The 24,983-nt window shown below is 44.4% G+C and overlaps 2 protein-coding genes across 8 annotated transcripts; one reads left to right on the plus strand and one right to left on the minus strand.

Annotated features, from left to right (window-relative positions):
- Positions 1–433: 433 nt before the first annotated feature.
- Positions 434–18,199, minus strand: LOC109865718 (centrosomal protein of 95 kDa). Of its 5 annotated transcripts, none has more exons than XM_031799572.1 (21): positions 18,078–18,199; positions 11,095–11,223; positions 10,677–10,784; positions 9,789–9,902; positions 8,428–8,545; positions 7,624–7,745; positions 6,646–6,881; positions 5,618–5,684; positions 5,443–5,510; positions 5,057–5,229; positions 4,711–4,843; positions 4,253–4,370; positions 3,781–3,959; positions 3,568–3,657; positions 3,222–3,375; positions 2,732–2,910; positions 2,413–2,487; positions 2,076–2,228; positions 1,694–1,840; positions 1,446–1,517; positions 434–1,256 (listed from the first exon to the last, which is right to left on the minus strand). In XM_031799572.1, the coding sequence occupies exons 5-21, from the start codon at positions 8,457–8,459 to the stop codon at positions 1,080–1,082; spliced, it is 2,175 nt and encodes a 724-aa protein (XP_031655432.1). In that variant the 5' UTR covers positions 8,460–8,545; positions 9,789–9,902; positions 10,677–10,784; positions 11,095–11,223; positions 18,078–18,199; the 3' UTR covers positions 434–1,079. The 5 variants fall into 5 exon arrangements, with proteins under 5 accessions (XP_031655432.1, XP_031655431.1, XP_020309697.1 ...); XM_031799571.1 differs by lacking the exon at positions 18,078–18,199 and adding an exon at positions 15,283–15,684 and having other exon boundaries at positions 1,446–1,564; XM_020454108.2 differs by lacking the exon at positions 18,078–18,199 and adding an exon at positions 15,292–15,683.
- LOC109865719 (probable ATP-dependent RNA helicase DDX5) lies at positions 17,346–24,751 on the plus strand. 3 transcript variants are annotated; one of them, XM_020454111.2, is made up of 13 exons: positions 17,346–17,550; positions 18,679–18,856; positions 18,963–19,059; positions 19,158–19,291; positions 19,395–19,460; positions 19,556–19,697; positions 19,816–19,976; positions 20,454–20,626; positions 20,787–20,897; positions 20,990–21,051; positions 21,960–22,019; positions 23,505–23,726; positions 23,942–24,751. In XM_020454111.2, exons 1-13 carry the CDS (start codon positions 17,510–17,512, stop codon positions 24,394–24,396), a joined length of 1,902 nt encoding a protein of 633 aa, XP_020309700.1. In that variant the 5' UTR covers positions 17,346–17,509; the 3' UTR covers positions 24,397–24,751. The 3 variants fall into 3 exon arrangements, 2 of the variants coding, with proteins under 2 accessions (XP_020309700.1, XP_020309699.1); XR_002251614.2 differs by having other exon boundaries at positions 17,349–17,550; positions 21,960–23,196; XM_020454110.2 differs by having other exon boundaries at positions 17,349–17,550; positions 23,505–23,741.
- The last annotated feature ends 232 nt before the right edge of the window (positions 24,752–24,983 follow it).

A 24,983-nucleotide genomic window follows, 5' to 3' on the forward strand; every position in this document is an offset into this window, starting at 1 on the left:
TAGTGTATAATAGTTAATGAAGGCCAAAAGCAAATTGTAGTAAAATTCAAATCGGGACCTATAGACTTATTAATCATTATGGAGCTCAAACCGTGACTTGGCACTTGCCCTCACAGTTTGATCAGTGCAGGAAATTAGGGTATTATATTATACCAAACTATTATATAATTATGTAGGCATTAGGATTCATTCCCTAAAAATAAGTGTAAAAAGTGTTTTTACACATCTACCCATAGGTACTGAACGGAGACGAATATGCATATGTTTTCATGCCTATCTTTCTATATTCTGAACCATTCTCCATGGTTCTACATTCAAGTCTTGCACTGATCAAACTCTAATAAAAAAAAAAGGTACACCTTATTTAAATGGATTGTTTTAGAGATTTAAATAGAAAAAACCCTCCCTGACCACAAATTGGTAGGACAACCAGTGGGTGTGCGCTGTTTGGGGTTTATTCAAACGTATTCGGTGTGCATAGGAAAGGCATACATTTCCTGATTATGAAATCGGACCCATACACCCTATTCTCATGGTACCTGGCCTTGTACACGCAGGATGTCTTATTAACCATTGATTTGTTTGTTAGTACAGTAGTTTACTGGCAAAGGGAACCTTTACAGAATTCTGATTATCAACGCTCTCTGGTGTTGGAACAGTGTAGTGGGTTAGTTCAATAACCTAAAAACCGGACTAAAAGTTCATTCACAGTACAATCAAATAAACAATTCATCGACATTGTTAACGCTACGGGAGACAAATCCTGCATACCATTAAAAGGAAGAGATGGAATCAAAGAATCTTGTCCTGAGTTGCATCCAATTTCCACAATGGTCCTGTTTGGTTGTGAAAGACAATTCACTGGACTACACATCTTTACCACATGACAAAATCAAAATGACAGCACAAAATGCACAGTGAGGGAGTCATTTTTTTGCATTCTTAAATAATCAAGTATTTAAAACAAATCGAAGAGTAGGACTCCGATCCGTGGGTGTTTAGAGACTTTAGAGTTTGTTTTCAGCATCCGAAGGAAAGTTAGCGGCAGGTAGCTATAGATTGCTAGCTCGTTAGCGGGGTCAGTGCAGACAGCTGGTGTTGTACTGGAAGGAAGCCATCTGCACGCGACCCCGTAACCTTTGGACCTCCAGGTCATGGAAGTAGTCGTCGTCATCGTTCTGGACGATAATCTTCTGCAGCTCGCCTATCTCCCTCTCCATCTTGGAGCGCAGCTCCAGCTTCATCTTCTGAAGGGCCTGCAGAGAGTGAGAGAAACGCTTTAATATCCTGACCCCCAACACCGCAGGATGTATGAAGTAGTCACATGCTGAACCCTGAAGAAGTTCACCTGTAAAGTATGAGCATTCATCTCAATCTCCCCAAAAATGTGCAGACAAAGTAGAGGTACAATGTAGTAAATTGTGTGTGAATGAGCCTGCATTTACCTTTTCTTGGGCCTTCTTCCGTACTTGGATATCCTGTCTCTCTGTAGCGAGAGTGTCGGCCAATAATGAAAACTGAAAGATGGCAGAACAGTGTGGGATGAGCTTTCAGCTGTCCCGTTCTTTCACATCAGTGCCGATGGAGGAACAGAGACGAGATCAGGAAGCCATTTCTTGGGTCTTACTCTCCCTACTAATTCCGCATAGCGTGGTGTGTGTTCATATGAAAGAGGGTCGTGTGTTGGTTCTACCTGGTCCTTGTAATAGTTCTCCATAGATTGGATCTGGTCTCTGTGTTTTTTCTGGTGCTCCTGGCGCTGCTCCTTGGCGTAGGCCCTCTGCTCTCGGAGACGAGCCTTCTGCACCTCCAAGCCCTCCTCAAACACCTGCTTAAACATCTGGAACACAACACACTTATACAACCAATACAATACATCTGGAATACAACCAATCGTTACATGTGTTTGTATAGTCGTTGTGTTCATGACCTGTTTCCCTTTGACTTTACAATGGAACTAAATACATGACAATTGTGTCAAATCTTCCCTTGAAAAAAATACATGGGGTGGAAAATGGAATGGAAAGTACAGTGTTTGAAGGGGATGGAGGCTCAGCGCGGCGTCACTAACTGACCCTCTCCTCTTTCGTGCGGGCCCTCATCATGCGTGCTCGGAGCTGGACGTGGTAGTCACCGTGGTACTTCTTGGCCCGGGCGATCTGCTGCCTCTGCTCCTTCAGACGGTTCTGAGTCGACTTCTGTTGCTGGATACGCTCCTTAAAATCCCTCTGGGAGGGGAGAGGAGCGACACGGCTGTACAGTTAGAGGGGCTGTTTGTATTATTGCTTGGTGTGTGTGTGTGTGTTTAAGAATGTGTGAGAGACATAGGACTGGTAATATATATATATATATATATATGTGTGTGTGTGTCTAGCTTACATGTACGCTGAAGCATGTTTTTGAGTGGCTCACCAGGCGTCTGTTGTGTTCTTGCTCTTTGCGGATGATCACCCCCAGCAGGTTGTGTCTCCTCTGAGCCTCATCCACCTGGAGAGAGAACATTGACGCGTTAACGGCAGGAGATCGAGGTGGAAAAGTTGCAATGGTGAACCCTGGTCTCTGGGGGTCATTACGGGGCCTTCGCCCAATCACAGGCTCCGCACTTAGACATCTGTTTTAACGTTACAGACAGGTAGGAGACTTGCAGAGATCCAAGAGATCCAAGATAAGCTAAAAACATCCCAGCTCACCCTGTGGTTTATATGGTGGATAGTGTGTTACAGCGCCCCACCTGGCAGGTGAGTTTAGTGCGTGGGCCCTGCCTCTGGTTGTCCAGGGAGAGGGAGGCGTTGAGACGGTCCACCTGGCCCAGCTGCTGCTGCCACATCCTGCCCAGGGCGTGGGGCGAGAGGTGCAGGTGGGGGAACTCCTCCAGGAGCAGGGGGAGCAGGTCGTTGTCCTTCACCTTCACTGGAAAACAGGGACGAGGGAGAGAGAGCGAGAGAAGCACAAACGGTTAATATAGAGGGACAAATCCATACCGTGCACAAAAAGACTAATGCGCAAATCCATATCAAGCTCTTTCTCCTAAGGCATATGTAGTTGTGAAAAGATTGAATAGATAGCCAAGGAAACATCCTCCATGTTAGTTTCACCGAGGCCAATGCTGCGTTTTTAGGTTCAGGGCAAATGAAGGAGAGGAAGCCACTTTGCACTTTGATTAGATTTGAGTTGATACTGTCTCCATCTCACTGGCAGAGACTCCAGATTGGGGGTCTTACTTGGTGGGGCTCTCCTGGTTTTGTCCTGTCGCCTGCGGCCCGGTGTCGGTTGTCTGGTCCTGGGGGAGTGGTGTCGGGCTGCTGTGGTGTACACTTGGGACGGTTTGGGGGTTCGGGGAACATCTCTCAGTATGGCCTCTCTGTACTCCCTCTCCTACAGGGCAAAAGCACACACAGAACGTCTGCTGTAGATAATATTGGAACACACAGTCTCTCTATCGCAGTCTCTGCCGGAGGGCTACTACGTACACAGCCACATGGTGTCTCAACGCACACACCTCCCCAGGGCTACAATGAGTAGGTCTGATGCTGTTTACACACACCTCTCTCCCCCTCCCTCACTTACCGCCTCCTGTGCTCTGGTTCGTTCCATGGCCATAGCAGCCCGTTCTCTATCCTCGTACACTTTCAGCTCCTCCTCATAGGCTGTTTCCAGCTAGAGAGAGAGGTATACACACCAACTGTGTTGGACCGTTCAACTTGTCTCTTTTAAAAAGGTGACCATCTTTATACTGAATGTGGCGTTGGTCAATGTGATGATGTGGCAATTCCCTCTGACCTGGCGGTGTTTGTGTTGGGGCTGTAGACGGCGGAGTTGTCGTCGGCGCGTACGGGCGGCGGTGTGTCTCTGTGTGACCCTTCCACTCACGGCGCCCTCTAGCTGACCTGAAAGGGAGCGGCGGGCCCGGAGAGGGGAGGGGGACAGGGTACAGGGGGACGTGGGTGCTCGCGGCGTACCTGGGAGAAGGGTCAGAGGTTAAAGTTTAAAGCCGAGGAAACGTTAAATCATAGAGTTGGTCAATAATGACTTATTGAAGTTCTACATTCAGGCTAGTCAACGGTGCTTTTGTTGGAGAAGTGTGGTGTAATCTGGGACCGTATCCACAAAGCATCTCAGAGTAGGAGTGCTGATCTAGGATCTGCCCATACAAATCGCATTCCTTATGATATTAAAGGCTAAACTGATCCAAGATCTGAGATGCTGTATGAAAACAGCCCCTGACGTTATTGAAGAGGTGGAGTGTATGTACCTGTTGGCCTCCTTGGGGGCCTGCGACACTCCATGACACTGTCACTGTGGTGAGACTGTTTGTCCTCCTCCTTGACCTCGTCGGGCTCTCCACTCTCTCCTAGCGCTCTCTTTAACATCTGACGAGTGGAAACACACACACACACACGTTAAAACCTAGATTTACATTGCTGAGATGCCGGGGGTGACAATCCCAGCTCCCGACACCTTAGTTTTTCCCCCCACACACAATTTAGCGGTGCGATGAATGGTCAGCTGGGAAGCACGCAAAGTGAAAGCACGTCGGGTGGGATGATTCTCCGGGTGAATGGGACTGGAAGGCATCCATCAGGCGGTGAGACGGCTCAGAACTTGTCCCGTATCCCCACAATGTAAATATAGCTTGACACACACAGTCATTGGACTAACCAGTAAGGTCCAAGTGCGTCACACACACACACACACGAGTGTACCACTCACCAGGTCCAGCTCCTCTAGTCGTCGGGACAGCTTCTCAGACATGTGGTGCAGCTCCTGTTCTGCCTTCCTGTTCCTCTGTCTACGCCAGGAGAGAGGCTCCTCACAATCTTCCTCCTCTAGTACCCTGTTACTGCTGCCAGGAGAGAGAGAGAGCGTGTGAGAGAGAGAGGGAGGGGGAAGGAGAGGGGCAAAAGGTAGGAAGAGTAGAGACAGAAAGGGTGAGGCAGGGAGGTGAATGTTAGATTGAGTGGCCTCTGTGTGTAACTAACTCATGTGCATGTATATTGCTTTTCTCGCTATGCATCTACAATGCTATTCTAACCACCTCCCGTTGTGTTGTTCTTACCTGAGCCCCGTCCGCCCCCTGTGAGCCCAGCTGTCCTGCTGCGTGAAGGTCTCTTCCTCCTCATCTTCCTCAGTGTCCAGTGGTGCCCTGTCCTCCAGCTCATCCTGCAGGGTGAGGAAATGAATGTCTGGCTGTGTCCGGAATAGAACCCTCCTGGGACCCACACTGGTAGGCTATAGAGAAAGAGAGAAATTTGCTAAATAAATTCAACAATTTAGTCCTTAATTAGCTGTAAATTGAACATGCATTGGACATAAATTGGACATGCATTAGCAAATCATTAGATTTGAATTAGGCGTGAGGTCGACTTCAACTATTGAATTAGCCCTCATTTGAGGCATTGTAACTACAACAGTCCAAAGGCCAAGCGGTTCGTCATGCCTTACTTCCGGCTGCTCCTTGGCCTCCTCTAGCCTGGCCTTGGTTTGACTGGACACAGACTTCTCACTCTCCACTACAAATGAAAAGCATGGAGGAAGAAGAGGTTGAATAAGTCAAATTGATACATGGTTTGGAGGTGCTACACATTCATTCTGTGATGCATTGGACAGCGTGTCTCACCGGGTGAGTGGATGAAGGCTGGCGAGCGCACTCCATTGGTAACTGTGTCAGCCACTGGCCTTGGAGACTGAAAAGAAAGAGAGAGAGAGTTGGTCATTCATTAGACAGAGAAAAGGGGACAGAGACAAAGGGGTGGATGCATTTCCACTCAATGGGGCAGGGAGAATTCACAATCAAACTGTGACAAAAGAGAACCCGTCAGGAGGAGGAGTCTCAGCGGATGCTAACGACATAATCACGCAAAAGATGCACGGCGTTAACTACCGCTCCCGGGAAGGTCGTCTAGCGGTTAAGGTCGCTGGTTCGAATCCCCAGTCTGTCAATGGGCCCTTGAGAAAGGCACTTAAAAGTAATTGCGCCTGTAAGTCTGCTAAATGACTCAAATGTAAAACAAGGCTAAGTGAATACAGTAGTAGTACACCGTCTTATCATTGTCGTGAATTACAACGAGACAGAAACGAATAGCAGTAGTGTGTACGGGACAATTTGGGCAAATACTTTATTTCATCCATAACACAGCTCCTTACCATCACCTATAATGGTATATGTGAGCTCAAGGGGTACACACACACACACACACACACACACACACACACACACTTGAAGTCAGAAGTTTACATACACTTAGGTTGGAGTCATTAAACTCGTTTTTCAACCACTCCACAAATATCTTGTTAACAAACTATAGTTTTGGCAAGTCGTTTAGAACGTCTACTTTGTGCCTGACACAAGTCATTTTTCCAACAATTGTTTGGCCCCATTTGGTAATGGAATAACAAGTGGAAAGTAATTTGCCCCTGCTAGCGTGTCTGGACTTGCCATAGGCTTGCAGGTGGGATGTGACGTGAACTGTGAACTGTACTTGGCGGAGGTCACTTCAGAATGCGTTTCAGAACACAGTCATTTGCTGAGAGCTTTGAAACACAGATTCCAAATGGAAAGTTGATACTGTATTACAAAGCAACGAACAAGAGTTAAGCGTCATTTGAATTGATTCAGCGTGGATATATTTGACTAGATGGACATACCTGCGAGGTGCCACCAGGTGCCTCCTGCTCCACTGCGGCCCCGCTGCCGAGACCGTTGGCTGGGGGAGACTGGCTACCCGAGCGGGGAGCTCTGTCGGGCCTGTGGGGGGTAGTCTGGTATGGGGGCTGCAGGGGGATGGCTGAGCGCAGGGGCTCCCTCAGTAGAGTGGCCTGGGTGCCTGGCTTCCCCGGAGCACCCGTGGTGCTGGGGCCCGGTGCTTGGGAAGAGGCTTCCACTGTTAGGGAGGGGTAAAATAGGTAGCTGTTAGAGGTGTAGATTTTGTAGGTCATTTCATGTTATAATAGGGTTATGCAGGATGATTGAACAAAAGGTTCAAGTGAAATATAATTTTTTCTTTATATCAGATTTGCCTCTAACTGGTTCACTGTTCTTTAAGTAGCCTACAGTTCTGAATTATTTTTCTCAGATACAGGTCTGTACTCCTAGCTATTAATGCCTTGCCAATAACCCTGGCATTGTGGGGGGGTTAGAGCGTCGGACTACAAGATCGAATCGCCGAGCTGACAGGGTCAACTTCTGCCGTTCTGCCCCTGAACAAGGCAGTTAACCCGCTGTTCCTAGGCCGTCATTGAAAATAAGAATTTGTTCTCAACTGACTTGCCTATTTAAATAAAGGTAAAACCCTAATCCTGTAAGTGGCTCTGGATAAGGGCGTCTGAATGCCATGCAAATACCTCGTACATCAACTCGGTACAGGTACTCCCTGTACTCCCATGTTATTTTTACTCATTGTTATTCACTGGGTATGTATTCCTTGTGTTTTATCTTTATGTCTGCATTGTTGGAAAAGGACCCGTTAGTAAGCATTTCACTGTTAATCTACACCGGTTGTGTACGAAGCATGTGACAAATAAAATGGGATTTGATTTGAGTCTGAATGTAAATTCAGAAAGACAAGAGGACATTTTTTCAGCATTCTGTCATGGGCCAGGAACAAGCCTTCGGTTCCCGCCTACCTTCTTGTTTGGCCGTGAACGTGCGGGCGGAGTCTCCCAGGAGGATAAGCTCATTGGTCGAGCCCGTCTCCTCCGCATTCCAAGAGTGGAGGGAATGTTTGCTGCTAGACTGGACGGCAGAGCTGGAAGATCAAAGAAAACATTGTAACGTGACCGATGTATCACTATCAAAGTAAACCAAAGAAAAGACCACCCAAACAGTGGAAAGTACATCGGTGTGTCTGGTACGTGTGATACCAGTCCAAGTCAGAACAACTACAACCCGCACGTGTTTCAAAACAATGAGTTTCCTGGTTTAGGAACAGAGGTTTACGTCACCCACAATGACTCATTCAGCTTTATTGACTTTCCAGCCAGCCTTTCTGTGCGACAGCCGTCGGGAACAGTAGACATAGTGACGTCACCAATGTTTGTGTTCCGTGTCCAACCTTAACATTCGCAGTTACTGTTGACATTTGTGTTGTGTGGTGCTGGCTGTTGTGTCAACAGGATGTACCGACTTGCCCTGCACGATGATGACATTTGAAGTGGTCCTGTCTGGTTCAGTCGGTAGACCATGGCATTTGCAATGCCAGAGTAGTGGGTTTGATTCCCAAGGCCACCCGTAAGTAAAATGTATGCATGCATGACTAAGTCGCTTTGGATAAAAGCGTCTGCTAAATGGCATTTACAAGCGTCTCGTCTCGTGACGTAGCGTCTTTGGTTGTATCAACAGAACAGGAACTCTGCTTGAACACGGAACTGAATCTGAAACCATGGAAATGTACATAGAAGCTGAAGCGTGGAAGATCTTGAAACACTCACTGCACACTAGAATACTGGGAGGCTCTCTCCATTAGGGACCTCTGTTCCTCTGTCTGGGGGACCACTGGCCCTGTAGGGAGGGGGGCATCCTCCACAGGAACACCGTTTGGTTCCTTGTCTGGAGGGAGGAAAGGGGGAGGATTTGAAGAAGGGAGGAGAGAGAGAGAGAGATGGGTGATTAGGCTCCTGCTGTGAAGCAACGAGGAAACTAACAAGCCACCAGTCGACTTTCAGACCACCAATCAGTCCGTAATTATACAAATATTTAAGTCACATTAACACACTCGGTCAGAGTAGTAGAATAAGCACTCGGGACATAGTGATCCATAGACATTGGAGCTCATGGACAGAGTAATGATCCAACCCCATTTCTGAAAGCTGAAGAGAAACAAACAACTGTTCTAGCCATGTCATTGTGAAAGTGCATGGAAGAGTTCATCGAGTGTGACAGTAACATTATCTGTAGTGACTCATGCATAGCCTATCCCACTAATTGGACATATCAACAGGTTTAAACTAGAGCCCGGCCGATAAGTTATTCTGGGTCCGATACCGGCCGATATACTGTTTTATGCCGGGAACATTTTAAAAAGTGTTATTTTCTCACACTGTATTCGCATAAATTGCTATTCAAAATAACAATTGTCCAAGAAATATGGTTCAAAATATTGATTTCTTACATTGTGAAATGACTGAGAATGGCTGCAAGTGTTAAGGTAGGCATGAGATTCCCTTTTTTCATCCGATATATTGAATAAATCGGTTACCAGTGGAATTATCAGCCAATATCAACATAGCTGTAATAGGCCAATATCGGTCGATAATATTGGTGAACCGCGGTCTGTAGTGTCACAGACAAACATTCACAGCTCCTTTCGGATTCACAGCAAGCCACCAACCCCATCAATTTTGATAAACCAGCCTTTTTCACCAGAGCCTTCTTTCAATGCATGTCATTTCAATTTCCAGAGCTGATAGTCGGTCATTAAAAGTGTCATTGGTGTTTTGCGATGGGAGAGGGGGCCAGCAGACCACCATAGATGGACACAAAGGCTTGCGGAGCGCTGCCAATTGAATGGGCCAACCGCTTCCCGGTAATCCCTGAGCCAGCCGCCTCTAAACCGGGTTTAGAAAGGCCAATATGTCCACTTCATGTGTGGGTGATCTCACCCAAACAGGGTTGTGTCTCAGTCAGTGACACAGATTAAGTTTGAGGGGGATGGGGTGATATCAGATCAGGAAGAACAGGGGTGACATCCGGCAGGTCTTCTGACCTCAATAGGACTTCCTGGTTAAATAAAGGTTAGCCTAAATGTAACAGTTGAAAGGGTAATGGAGTAAAATACGACTTTTGTGTCTACCTCCATTTTGCGACTCCTCTTCACTGATCTGCTCGGTGAGGTACTCAAGCAGCCCGTCAAAGATCTCCAGCAGGTTCTTGATGGACTCCTTGTCCCCTCGTACAATGTTCTCACCTAGAGCCGGGGAGAAAAAACCCATTAGGACAAGCGATGAATCAGTGGAACTATAATCAACACCACATTGTTGTCCTTTAATTAGAACTAACCAGTCTGCATCTTTTTACGGTGAATTTTCCTCAACAAAGAGGCTTGTGTTTGCTCTGAACAAGGCTGTGCTTTGAAATCTAAACAGCAATTTAGCCAGAGACCCTCTGCTTGTAGCTAAATAGATCACTTGATTTTCTTTCAGCATTCATCATCTGTTCTCTCTGCTACCACACGGCAAGCAGTACCGATGCACCAAGTCTGGAACCAACAGGACCCTGAAAAGCTTCTACCCCCATGTATTAAGACTGCTAAATAGTTAGCTAAAGAGTTAACCAATAGCTAGCAGGACTATCTGCATTGACCCTTTTTGCACTAACTCTTTTGACTCATCACATACACTGCTGTTACTGTTTTAGCTATCCAGTTGCCAAGTCACTTTATCCCTACCTATATGTACACATCTACCTCGTGTTCCTGCACAACGACTCAGTACTGTTACCCCGTGTGTATAGCCAAGTTATCATTACTCATTGTGTATTTATTCCTCTCTTTTTTTTCTCTCTACATTGTTTGGAAGTAAGCATTTCACGGTTAGTCTACACCTGTTCACGAAGCATGTGACAAATACCATTTGAGTTGGTCAGATGATTGACTGAATAGCTAGTGAATACCTAGGGAATAAAGGAGTAGTTACTAGTTAATTAACTGGTGAATAGTGAGTCAAGAGTAAGTGCCGCTCACCTGTGATGTGTGAAAGGCTGATCTGAAGGTAGTCCAGAGCCAGAGAGTCGATCACAGACTGGACATTGTGGACATCATCCTCCTGACTGCCCGGCGCGGCGATGTAGTCTACACACACACACACACACACGCACGGTTCCAAATCACAGCCTCTTGTGCACTTTGGCCACGTACTAGCTCATTGACAAACACAGTCTTGTGTTGGCAGGTTTGACGATCATAAGTAGCACTGTGTGGCATTCTTGAAATTGCAAGAATACTCTCCTCTAAAGCACTCAATTCTTGGCCTTAACAGCATGCAGAGCAGCCGTTTAAAAAAAAGAAGAACTAACATGGGACAGTTGATTAGGTCTAAAAAAAAACACATATTGCTCTTTTGGTGGGCATGTTTATTGTGTCATGTTTGATGTAAACTTACCTGGGACTTTCTCCCCCAAGATGGCCTCATACAAGGCGACAAAAACATTGGCATTACAGTCCGTCACCTTTCTCAGTCTCAGGTTAATGTGACACTTGCTAAGGATATCATTCGCCACGTCCACCCAATCTGTAAAAAGGGCCATTACACACTAAATGCAGACCTTGAATTTATGAATGAAGTGCATAGTGTAGATATGATCTAGTGTAAATACTTCTCGGAGCAGTGATGAACTAGGCTACGTTAAAACTAAAAGTGGCAGTAATAAAGCCTCTCCTGAAAAATCTAAATCTTAACCCGGAAAATGTTTAAAACTACCGGCCTGTATCGAATCTCCCATTCCTCTCAAAATGTTTCAAACTACCGGCCTGTATCGAATCTCCCATTCCTCTCAAAATGTTTAAAACTACCGGCCTGTATCGAATCTCCCATTCCTCTCAAAATGTTTAAAACTACCGGCCTGTATCGAATCTCCCATTCCTCTCAAAGTGTTTAAAACTACCGGCCTGTATCGAATCTCCCATTCCTCTCAAAATGTTTAAAACTACCGGCCTGTATCGAATCTCCCATTCCTCTCAAAGTGTTTAAAACTACCGGCCTGTATCGAATCTCCCATTCCTCTCAAAATGTTTAAAACTACCGGCCTGTATCGAATCTCCCATTCCTCTCAAAATGTTTAAAACTACCGGCCTGTATCGAATCTCCCATTCCTCTCAAAATGTTTAAAACTACCGGCCTGTATCGAATCTCCCATTCCTCTCAAAATGTTTAAAACTACCGGCCTGTATCGAATCTCCCATTCCTCTCAAAATGTTTAAAACTACCGGCCTGTATCGAATCTCCCATTCCTCTCAAAATGTTTAAAACTACCGGCCTGTATCGAATCTCCCATTCCTCTCAAAGTGTTTTGACCATGTTGTTAAGCAGAAACTCGCTGCCTTCCCGAAGCCAGAAAATGCATACAAAACGCTCCAGTCTGGTTGTAGACCCCATCATAGTACTGAGACTGCATCGTGAAGGTGGTAAATTACCTTTTAATGGTGTCAGACCAAGTATCTGTCCTTGTGCTCCTGGACCTTAGTGCCGCTTTTGACACCACCGATCACCACATTATTTTGGAGAGATTGGAAACCTTAATGGTTCCCAAACTTTTTATAGTCCCGTACCCCATCAAACATTCAACCTACAGCTGCGTACCCCCTCTAGCAACAGGGTCATCGCACTCTCAATTGTTGTTTTTTGCCATCATTGTAAGCCTGCCACACACACGCACTATACGAAACATTTATTAAACATAATGAGTGAGAGTTGTCGTCACAACCCGGCTCGTGGGAAGTGACAAAGAGCTCTTATAGGACCAGGGCATAAATAATAAAAATCAAGAATTGTACTCTTTATTTAGCCATCTTACATGTAAAACCTTATTTGTTCATCAAAAAAATGGTGAATAACTCGCCACAGGTTAATGAGAAGGGTGTGCTTGAAAGGATGCACATAACTCTGCAATGTTGTATTGGAGAGTCTCCGTCTTAAGTCATTTTCCACACACAATCTGTGCCTGTATTAAATTTTCATGCTAGTGAGGGCCGAGAATCCACTCTTGCAAAGGTACATGGTTGCAAAGGGCATCCGTGTCTTAACAGTGCAATTTGCCAAGGCAAGAAACTGAGAGCAGCCCTATTCAGAAATCTGGCAGTGGCTTCTGATTAAATTCTGTGCCGTTTGAAAATGTGAAGAATTTTTTAAATGTTAATCACATTTCTATTTGGCGTACCCAAGACGGCAGGGGTACTCGTACCCCAGTTTGGGAATACGTGGTCTACACGGACAAGTTTGTGCCTGGTTTAGATCTTATCTGTTGGAAAGATATCTGTTAATCTCTGTGGATGGTTTGTACTGACAAATCAATGGTAAGTTTCGGTGTTCCGCAAGGTTCTGTTTTAGAACGACTTTTGTTTTCATTATATATTCTATATTCTCTCTCTGTTTCAGACACAAGGAAGTGGATGGCGCAAATGTTTTACTTTTAAATCTGCTTTATCTTGGATAGGTCGTAGTTTTAAATGAGAACTTGTTCTCAACTGGCGTACCTGGTTAAATAAAGGTGAAATGATTTTTATTTTATTTAAATACACTTGGACAAAACAGCGATGCTAGTTCTAGGCCACAAGAAATAAAGAGATCTGCCGTTTGATTTTACAATTAATCTTGATGGTTGTACAGTTATTTCAAATAAAACTGTAAAGGACCTCTGCGTTACTCTGGACACCGATCTCTCTTTTGATGAACATATCAAGAATATTTAAGGGCAGCTTTTTTCCATCTTCATAAAATTGCTAAAATCTAACTTTTTGTCCCCAAATTATGCAGAGAAGCTAATCCATGCTTTGTCACTTCCAGCTTAGACTACTACAATGCTCTACTCTCCGGCTAACCCGAAAAAGCACTAAATAAATGTCAGTTAGTGTTAAATACAGCTGCTAGAATCTTGACTAGAACCAAAAAATGTGATCATATTATTCCAATTCTAGCCTCTCTATACTGGCTTCCTGTTAAGGCTAGGGCTGATTGAGGTTTTACTGCTAACCTACAAAGCATTACATGGTCTTGCTGCATTGACTTGCTCCTACCTATGGTCAAAAGTGACAGGCCTTATTGTTCCTAGAATATCTAAGCAAACAGCTGGAGGCAGGGGCTTTCTCCTTTTGAGCTCCATTTTTATGGAATGGTCGGCGTATCATTGTGAGAGACGCAGACTCGGTCTCAACCTTTAAGTCTTTACTGAAGACTCATCTCTTCAGTAGGTCCTATGATTGAGTGTAGTCTGGCCCAGGGGTGCAAAGGTGAACAGCAAGGCACTGGAGTGACGACCCGCCTTGCTGTCTATGCCTGGCCAGCTCTCATCTCTCCACTGGGATTCTTTGCCTCTGAACCTATTGGGGGCTGAGTCACTGGCTTACTAGTGCTCTTCCATGCCATCCCTAGGAGGGGTGCGTCACATTGTGCCAGGCTTTTTTCGCTATACTCGACCTGAGTGGGTCAAGTCACTGACTTGGCCTTCCTGTCTGGTTTTGCGCCCCCAAGGGCTTGTGCCGTGGAGGAGAACTTCGTGGGCCATACTCTGCCTTGTCTCAGGGTAGTAAGTTAGTGGACTGTTGATATTCCTCTAGTGGTGTGGGGGATGTGCTTTGGCAAAGTGGGTGGCATTATATCCTGCCTGGTTGGCCCTGCACTGCGCCCTAGGACACTGCCTCAGGACTACCTGGCCTGACGACTCTTGGCTGTAGCCGTCCCCAGTCTACCTAGTCGTGCTGCTGCTCCAGTTAACTGTTCTGCCTGTGGCTATGGATCCCTGATCTGTTCACTTCACGTGCTACCTTGTCCCAGACCTGCTGTTTTTTACCCTTTCTCTCTCCCAATCCCTCTCTACCGCACCTGCTGTCTCGATCTATGAATTCTTGGCTATGAAAAGCCAACTTACATTTACTCATCGGGTGCGGACCCGTTGCACCATCTACAACCACTTTGATTACTATTTGACCCTGCTGGTCATCTATGAACACCTGAACATCTCGTAGAACGATCTGGCCTTAATGGCGTGTACTCTTATAATCTCCACCCTGCACTTCCAGAAGAAGACTGGCCACCCCTCAGAGCCTGGTTCCTCTCTAGGTTTCTGCCTTTCTAGGGAGTTTTTCCATGCCACCGTGCTTCTAAATCTGCATTGCTTGATGTTTAGGGTTTTGGGCTGGGTTTCTGTATAAGCACTTTGTGACATCTGCTGAGGTAAAAAGGACTTTATAAATACATGCGATTTGATTCAGTTTGTTGACAATGCACAGCAAAACTGCTCAGTTGGTGGCAACCTTCCCAACATGATTGTTGACGTAATAGCAGCTCATTTGTGGGCATGCACAGTATGCTAGCTAACTTTACAGTTGCTAAATTTAGAAATGTTAGCAACACCAACTACAGTGTGGTAAACTAGCTAATACTAACGCAAAGAACACTACTGTAGTTGGCACACTGGCTATGTATGTTACAGTAGCTAGATAGCTAGGTTCAAGAAAAGTACTGGACAATTCCTTAAATAGCCTATGTAGTTATTCTCCTGATTGATATGGCTACAGTAACCACCAAGTTAGGTGCCATTTCTTCTTAGTTGGCTAGTAGATTAACCGTCGTTACCTCGATTACCTCTCTCATCTTCTTGGGTTCCCATTAGGCAGTAACGAGCGCGCTAGCTAGCTGTGTGGTAGTCAGTCGAGCTGGCAACAATACTGGCTCCCTTGACCTCTGAAAATAGTTACTCGCATTGCTAGCTTGTAGTAGTACTTTTTTTCCAAATTTCGAGGTTAGCCACTCACTGATAAACCTTCATCATGAGAACAGAAATGAAAAAAGGTGCCGGCTGCCAACCAGAAAGTAATCGACATTTTAAAATGCAACTGTTTTCTGATTGGGTGGTAAACGGTTTCCACTAGTTACCCAAAACACAAAGTAAAAATGGATATACTGTAAAAATTCATGAAAACTAAAATTAGCTTTTTGGCCTTCATTTAAGGTTTGAGTTTGGCATGAGCTTGGCAGTGTGGTCAATGTTAGGGTTAGGTTTAAAAATCACATTTTAAGAAAATACATTGTAGAAATGGGCGGGGTTTATGACTTTCTGGCTGTGGTAACTAGTGACGACCATGGTAAACTGGTACTTTGTTTCCGGAAGAAGCGTATAAACGATTGGGAAAATGGGTTCCTTGTCCACTTTTTTATTTATTCTAGTTATTCCAGTTGACTCTTCTGTTATTTTACCAGATAGCCCGGACAGACATTTGATAAACTAACCATATTTTTTATTAAAATATCACACGGTAGACAGGGTGTTCTTCCGAGTATCTGTCCTAAAGTAGTTCCAAGAGTTTCTAAGCACAGAGGCCCAACATCGCGAGACTTCTGGGATGGCTAGAAAAGCAGAACAGGACTTGGGTTTGGGATTTGAGAAGTCATTTACTTCTCCACTTCAGGGATTTTTTTTTGTAGATATTCAGAAAATAGCGACAATTGTCTGCTAACAAAGTAACAAAAATAAAAAGATGTTTTCATGTCTTAAAAATATTTTACTTTTGTTAAATCATTGGTTCACAGTTTAAATGGCTTTTACAAATTTGATGTTTTTACAAGGAAAAGTAATTTTATTCATGGTTGTTTCTATTGTTTTTAACATGTACTTTTTTAAAACAAATTTAAATCTACTATTCAAATGCCGTTTTTATGTGTATAAATTGATGTACAAAAATATATATGAGCTGTTTTTAAAGGAAATGTGGTAAAACTTGACCAAAATAGAAACATTGCCTGCTAGGGTGCATTTAAATTCTAATAGTTCGCCTTATTTCAATTAATGTGACAAAACAAGCAGTCATTGTAGAGAATCATTGTACCACCGCAACAGTTTCATTACATGTTGCAAATTTTTTTTTTTGGGGGGGGGGCAACATTGCTTTTGTCGAATAAACCTGGGTCTATGAAAAATGATTCCTTCGTTGTTATTTTTCTAGAAATAAAGGCATAATCTAGATTCGAGCCAATGTCTTAAGTAGTTGAACATGTTATTACTCCAACCTCTTGAAAGTGACAAACAGACACTTTTTCATTTTCGTAAAACAAACATTGTATATGGAAGGAGTGCCTTTCGATTTGACTGCCTGCACATGCGCAGTCCGTTAAAATTATGACGTGTGTTTCTGCGCATGAGTTTAGCTAGCCAAAGTCGCCTTAACGTCGCCAACAAGTGGGATCTGGGTTTTCTATTAGAGAAATAGTTTCTGCCTGTCTTTGGTATCCATTATATGTTGACTGCATTAAAATAAACATTGGTCAAATTTGATTTGAAGATAGGTGTTCATTGCAAACGTTGGGGGTGATCAATATTTGCTTTTGTACAGATTTGGTTCTCATCCATTTTTGGGGAAATTGTATTGTTGCTTCTTTCACAGTAGACTATTGAGTAGAAGTTGTAGCTAATGTAGCGTTCCTGTGTAAACACAATGTTGCGTCTACTACCTGCATTCATTTTTTAAATTATTTATAAGTTGTCTATGTTGAATAAGTTAATACATCAGTACTTAATTTGGCTCAAGTAAATGAAGGTTACTGTAAAAATGGGTTAATAAACACCTCACAAACTGCCAATCAACTAACTTCCGTGACCAAATAAGGAGAAAAAGTAGTACCAGACACAGGCGCGTTGATATGTTCCAATGTGTTATGAGCTAGTACACCGTTTGACTGACATTTGTGTCCCCGGCATTTCTACTTTCGTGTGTCGCACTTGTAGATTATCCACTTGTATTTATCATAGATTGGTTTAGAGATATAGACGTAGATACAGTCTGTTACTTTCATACTCTGCTTAATCATGCCCGGATTTTCCGACAGAGATCGTGGCAGAGACAGGGGGTAAGTAACGCGAGTCTGTTTAGCTAACGTCGTTAGCTAGGAAAAGACGGTGCGATGGTTAGTTTTAACGCGCTACTGTAGCTAGCTAGTTACGTTTTGTTTATCCCTGCCATTGGCTTTGGCTAGATGCGCAATGTTAATGCGACTTCTTCGAACCCTAATGAATTGTTAAAGAACATTTTGCCTGATCTAATTGATGGAACAAGCAGGTCGGGCAAATGTTTAGCTGGCACCTAACGTTAACATTTGTTAGCTATGTATAACGCACGTTAGCAATGGGAGATTCTCAGAGGCCCAAGCTATATTTGATATAATAACGATATCCACTACGCTTGCACATCGGCGCATAAAATATACTATGTGATGTTCGTTAGGTAAGAACCTTGGAATGTTTGCTAATCTTAAATGTGGCAAATTGTTTCGAATCAAAATGCCGGCCGGTTCCCTTTGTTCCTCTACCGGCCGGAATTAAAATGGCAGCTAAACTGGTTCAAACATGACGCAGAAACGAATGTAGTTAGACCTACCACGTCTTGAACATAAACACGCATCGATTGCGGTACTGGTTTGGAAGCATAAGGACCTTAACTTTAATATCGGCGAAATTGATACACCTATTTATTGGGTTAGGGTTCCCACACGGCCATGTTACAGTGCTTGTTTACGGAAGAGGGGGTGTGGACTGCCTGCACTAATTAGCTGTCTGCGTCTCAGGCACCTGTGTAAACGGAAGACTGACGTCACAAACGTGTTGTCGCAAAAAAATATACTGTATGCTGCAACGGTTTACAGTTAAAATAATTTCACAAAAGGAAAATATACTGTGATATTAAAGTAGGTTGATTTGTTTCTTTAACCAATTCACGTTTAGATGGAGTGCTTGGCTTCCAGAGCCAATTTGCCCATAAATATACACTAAGGAGTAACGTTAGCCAAATATTAGACTAAAGGAACCTAACTTTTATCAAGGTAATGTTAGCTATTGTAGTACTCATCAAGCCATGCAAACTCGTAGGGGAATGTGGGGTTTCAGCTCTGCAATGTAGCTGGCATAACTATCTGACTTCAACACAGCATCCACTGTATGCTCAGTCATCTAATATTAGGTTGTTCCCCATACTATTTCAGGTATGGGGGTGCACCTCGTTTTGGAGGCGGCGGTGGTGGAAGTAGGGGTGGACCACCACAGGGGAAATTTGGCAACCCAGGTGAAAGACTGCGTAAAAAACACTGGAACATGGATGAGCTCCCAAAGTTTGAGAAGAACTTCTACCAGGAGCACCCGGATGTGTCCCGCAGACCACCTGTAAGTGACTCAGGCAGTTCTTTCCATGTGATTTGAGTGTGTGGTCTTCACCTTTTGATTCAAATGGTCTTTGCCAATGAACAACATTTTATGTGTCCAATTGCAGCAAGAGGTGGAGAACTATCTGAGAAGTAAAGAAGTAACAGTGAAAGGCAGAGACTGCCCCAAGCCAATGATGAAGTTTCATGAGGCCAATTTTCCAAGTGAGTAAAACATGTCTTCCAACTTTGCTTAAGAACAAGCTGGTTGTATAAGATGGTGGAATTGAATCTCATATGTAATCGAACTTTGTATTTTTCAGATTATGTGATGGATGTGATTGCCAAACAAGGATGGGCTGAGCCAACTCCTATCCAGGCTCAGGGCTGGCCTCTGGCCCTCAGTGGGAAAGACATGGTGGGCATCGCCCAGACAGGCTCTGGTAAAACCCTTGCTGTAAGTACATTGATTTAAAACTACTCTTGGTAGCATCTTTCTGGTACATATTTGTGCAGATGAACTGAGCTCAACCCCCCCCCCCCCCCCCCCCCCCCCTCAGTATCTGCTGCCTGCAATCGTGCACATTCAACACCAGCCATTCTTGGAGCATGGAGACGGACCTATAGTAAGTACACAATAAGCCTCTTGACTAGAGAACATCCTTAGTTTTTACAGGATAATTCCCGCTGAATAACACCTGTCTCTATCTTTGCCCCTCAGTGTTTGGTGCTGGCCCCGACCCGTGAGCTGGCCCAGCAGGTGCAGCAGGTTGCCGCTGAGTACGGCAGGGCCTCCCGTCTGAAGTCTGTCTGCGTCTATGGTGGAGCCCCCAAAGGACCCCAGATTCGGGACCTTGAACGAGGTATCTATCCACCACTTTGTTTTTCGATCATTTGTTTTCTCAGTACGTTGGTTCTGTATTAAATAATTTTGGTGACAGAGGCAGACATCTGAGTGAGTGTTGTCTGTTTCCCCCCCAGGTGTTGAGATCTGTATTGCCACCCCAGGGCGTCTCATTGACTTCCTGGAGGCTGGGAAGACCAACCTTCGCAGGTGTACCTACCTTGTGCTGGATGAGGCTGACCGTATGCTGGACATGGGCTTCGAGCCCCAAATCCGCAAAATTGTGGACCAAATTAGAGTATGTGGCTTTGACTCAACGCCATTCCTTTGGCGAGAGTTCTTCAGTATAAAGGCTCATTCCCGCAATGATTTGCAGACTTGCTCAATACTTGCAGCTCATTTCAATTGGCAGAATTCCCATTGGACTTTGACAAATCATTGCAGAGTCTGCATACCTCGACTAACCAGTACCCCTGCACATTGACTCAATACCGTTACCCCCTGTATATAGCCTTGGTATTGTTTATTTTATTGTAACTTTTAATAAATGTTTTACTTTAGCTTCTTTATTAAATATTTTCTTCATTCTATTTCTTGAACTGCATTGTTGGTTAAGTGCTTGTAAGTGAGCATTTCACAGTAAAATCTACACCTGTTGTATTTGGCGCATGTGACACATTAAATTTGATTCAGTTTTCCTGTAGGATTAGCCATTAGACTGCTTGAAGGATTTGATGAAATACCAAGTCATCTGTTTTCTCTGTTCTTCTCTCAGCCGGATCGTCAGACCCTCATGTGGAGTGCCACCTGGCCCAAGGAGGTGCGTCAGCTGGCTGAGGACTTCCTAAAGCAGTATGTCCAGATCAACGTGGGTGCTCTGCAGCTCAGCGCCAATCACAACATCCTGCAGATAGTGGACGTGTGCAACGACGGAGAGAAGGATGACAAGTGAGTGACACATTCCTCCTCCGCAAAGCCAAACGTCACATTTACACTGCTTCATAATTGAAGGAATTCAAACGGAAGAACTCTTCAATTGGTCATTAATTAGTCCAGGATAAAGTGAGTCATGCCAATTTGAACCCGGTCTCTTGTCTTTCCACCTAAGACTCCTCCGGCTGCTGGAAGAGATCATGAGCGAGAAGGAGAACAAGACCATCATATTTACCGAGACCAAGAGACGCTGCGATGAGCTCACCAGGAGGATGAGACGAGATGGGTAAGGGTCATCGCACTAGTGTCTCATTTAACTGGAACATCATTCTCCTTGTAATGAGTCATGCCTCTGATGTCCATGTTTGTCTGTTACAGCTGGCCAGCAATGGGTATCCACGGAGACAAGAGCCAGCAGGAGAGGGACTGGGTTCTCAATGGTATGTCTGAAATATTTCATTTTTTTTGTCACGGCAATGTTATGGACTCGTTTAATGCAACCGCTGTCAGATTTCAAAAAAGCTTTACCGAAAAAGCGCACCATGCAATAATCTGACTACAGAGCTCAGAGACCAAAACAACCCAAACAGAAGTCAGAAATAGCATTACAAATATTCACTTACCTTTGATCTTCATCAGAATGCACTCCCAGGAATCCCAGTTCCACAAATGTTTGTTTTGTTCGATAATGTCCATAATTTATGTCCAAATACCTCCTTTTTGTTCGCGTTTAGCCGAGTAATCCAAACTCATGCTGCGCGGTCACTAGGTCCAGATGAAAAGTCAAAAGGTTCCGCTACAGTCCATAGAAACATGTCAAACAGTGTATAGAATCAATCTTTAGGATGTTTAACATAAATGTTAAATAATGTTCCAACCAGAGAATTCCTTTGTCTGTAGATACAATGGAACTCAAGTTAACTGTCATGTGAATGCGCTTGGTCAGCTCATACCTCTGGCAGACCTCTGACTCATTCGCCCCCACTTCACAGTAGAAGCATCAAACAAGGTTCTAAAGACTGTTGACATCTATTGGAAGCCTTGGGAAGTGCAATTTTACCCCATAGACACTATTTGATAGGCAAAAAGTTAAAACTACAATCCTCAGATTTCCCACTTACTGGTTGGATTTTTTTGAAGGTTTTTGCCTGCCATATGAGTTCTGTTATACTCAGATATCATTCAGACAGTTTTAGATACTTCAGAGTGTTTTCTATCCAAATCTACTAATAATATGCATATATTAGCAACTGGGCCTGAGTAGAAGACCGTTTACTCTGGGCACCTTATTCATCCAAGCTACTCAATACTGCCCTTAGCCATATTTAACTGAAGTCTTTTTCCACAGAGTTCAAATACGGCAAGGCCCCCATCCTCATCGCCACCGACGTGGCCTCCCGCGGTCTAGGTCAGTATGGCTTTGGTTAAACCCTCTGGTTGTTTTCCTCAATATTTTCACTTTTTTAAAGAAAGTGGTTTTGGCTTTCTTTAACTTCTATGCATTTTCTGAGTTTTTCTCACCTAAAGGTGCAGTCTTTGTGGCAGGGCCTAGGCATGACAAGTTCCAGGCCTCGAGGGGGAAGGAGGACATATTGGAAATGAAGTTGCCCAACTGGCTGCCACCCAGTGGGCCTAGAGAGGTGAAAGCTCTGTGTGCCAGTAATCCTCAAGTCAAAAGGCAGTGTGGCTAAGCCTCGTTTCTGATATCTTTTTTTATTTTTTATACTTGACATTATTTGTTCTCTGTCCATGGATTTTACCTGACAAATGCCTTCGTCGAGACGTTTCCAACTCAAACGTTACACACACAAAAACAAACCCTTGACGTGACCATTTGCCTTGCATGCGTTTTGTAGAGGGCACTGTATTGCAAGTCACTGTTTGAGATTTGGAGCGATTCTGTTAGTTACGGAGCTTGTCCCCGAAAAAAGCATGGGTGTTTTCCAAATGTCACAGCTTTCCATTGCTATATATTTTTTTCTCCCTCACTCAAAGCACTGGTTTTCTTGAAATGGAGAGAGCAGTTTTCAACTTACTGTTGTCGAATCGAAATTGATGAGAAACTGGCACATGTGTTTAAGGGGCTATGGGAACATCTAGAGAAAGTGAAATAGAAGAGCTTCAAAAACCAAAGTTCCTCCCTCGCCTGCTTTTTAAAAGTCATGTCGAGACCTGCCAACGAGAGACATTTTCTCAAGTGAACGAACACTGGCTTCTGGGAAGATCTTGCCTCGACGAGACTGATGGGGGCGGGGTGCTCTATGCTCTCTGAGGGGCACCACAGGGGTCAATACTTGGGCCTTTTTCATTTTTGCCTTTTTTGGGTCCCCCCTCAAATTAGTACTTGGTCTAATCGGTCTTGGCAAGACGTGCAGTGAGGCCTTTATTAGCAAGCTTCTCATGAGTGTGTACTGGGAAAAGGGACCTTCAGAACCCATACCAACTGAAAGGTCCTATATTGGCACACGAGGAGGCAACAGTGCACATAGCGGCCCTACTGCGTAGAAGCTCCTGGATGTCACTTGACAATTTGTGGGGGAGTTCGCTGCATTGGGAAAGGACTAGTGAATGCATACTCCTTAATGGTAAGACTTCAAATCCAGTTCTTTTCCTCCCCTGGTTAAAAAAGGGAGGGAGAATGCCTTAGGATTTTTGATATGGTAAGCAAACGGAGTGTGCATCTCGTTTCTCTCTTCCCACAGTAGTATTCCCATGGAGTATTTGTATTTCTTGGATTGTGTTGGTTAACCCTGTTCTTTGCAGCTCAGTTAAGTCTCCAGTCTGGAACCTTTTAGCTCTCCATTCTATATGCTAACCTTGTCCTTTGGTCTGGCTGTTGTGGTGTGCAAAATCCTGTATGGCGTCCTTTTTGCCACACTGCAACACTTTACAGATGTGGAGGATGTGAAATTTGTCATAAATTATGACTATCCTAACTCCTCTGAGGACTATATCCACCGCATTGGACGCACGGCCCGCAGTCAAAAAACGGGCACTGCCTACACCTTCTTCACCCCCAACAACATGAAACAGGCCAGTGACCTCATAGCTGTGCTCCGCGAAGCTAACCAGGCTATCAACCCCAAGCTTCTCCAGATGGCGGAGGCCAGAGGAGGTAATTCCTATGGCGGTGAGACAGGAACAAGGCTGTGGTTACATCTGCAGACATAAGAAATCTATTTGAAGGGTTTTGGGGCAGAGGTTCTTAAAAAAAACAAAAAAATATTATATATTTGTCAACTATCATTTTAGTTTAAATGTCTTCACGCCACCCATCACTGCTATCAGTCTCATCACTGCCCTGTCTCTTGTTTTTGTCTTGTTTTCCAGGTCGTGGAGGGGGGGGAAGAGGTGGCTTTAGGGATGACCGACGAGATAGGTATTCTGGGGGGAGGAGTTACGGTGGTGGTGGTGGTGGTGGTGGTAGTAGTTACAGGGACAAGGATAGTGACAGGGGGTTCGGGGGTGGACCAAAGAGTGCCTTTGGCGCAAAAACCCAAAATGGAGGGGGCTACGGGGGTAGCACCTATAACAAGGGTGCTAGCTCTGGCGGTAGCTATGGCAACAGCTACAGCAGCAACGGACAGGCTAGCTTCGGCGCCACCAATCAGGTGGGTGCGTTTGGTGGCCAGAACTTCCAGGCCCCTCCACAGTTTGGAGCCGCACAGGCGGCCACCCAAAACGGCATGGGTCGCCCGCCGTTTCCTTTTAACCCACAGGCGCAGCAGCCCCAACAACCCCCACCCATGGTACCCTACTCTATGCCTCCTCCTTTCCCACAGTAACTGACAAGGTGTAGATTGTGTGCACAATTCACAACGAAACCACCCTTTTTCCCCTCTTGTCTTTTTAAATCTTATATGAATATTATTATCCTTTGTACTGTTTAACTTTTTTTTGCTTACAGCAGGGTTGGAATTCTTCAGTAACCCCAAGCATTGAAATGAGTCCCAAGGGGGCTGTTGAAGTGCATCTTTAACTGGTGCACCTCTCCTTGACTGTTTTTATTTGTTACATTCCTCAGTAATTTATTTTTACTAAGTAATGCAGATTTTGAGTTAGTGGTATGTTTTAAAGTGATATGTTAAGATCTTACCTGGGGGTCATGCATGGGCCTTCAAATAAAACAATTCAATTGAAGTTGTGGTGGTTCATTGTTCTATTCTGATTACTCATCCAGCATTTTATCTTAGTGGATATTCAATTAAAACAATTACATCAGGACACAAAATAATTATTATAGCAAACATTCCTAATTGCAAAAGTATAATCGTTAGGAGGTAAAAGAACGTAAGATAATGGATGAAGACTTGTATCACTTTCTTGTCCATACGGAAGTGACGTAGCCAGCTTTACTTCTGGGTGCTCCCAG

Source organism: Oncorhynchus kisutch, linkage group LG20 (genome assembly GCF_002021735.2).
Source record: "Oncorhynchus kisutch isolate 150728-3 linkage group LG20, Okis_V2, whole genome shotgun sequence".
In the NCBI taxonomy this organism is placed as follows: Eukaryota; Metazoa; Chordata; class Actinopteri; order Salmoniformes; family Salmonidae; genus Oncorhynchus; species Oncorhynchus kisutch.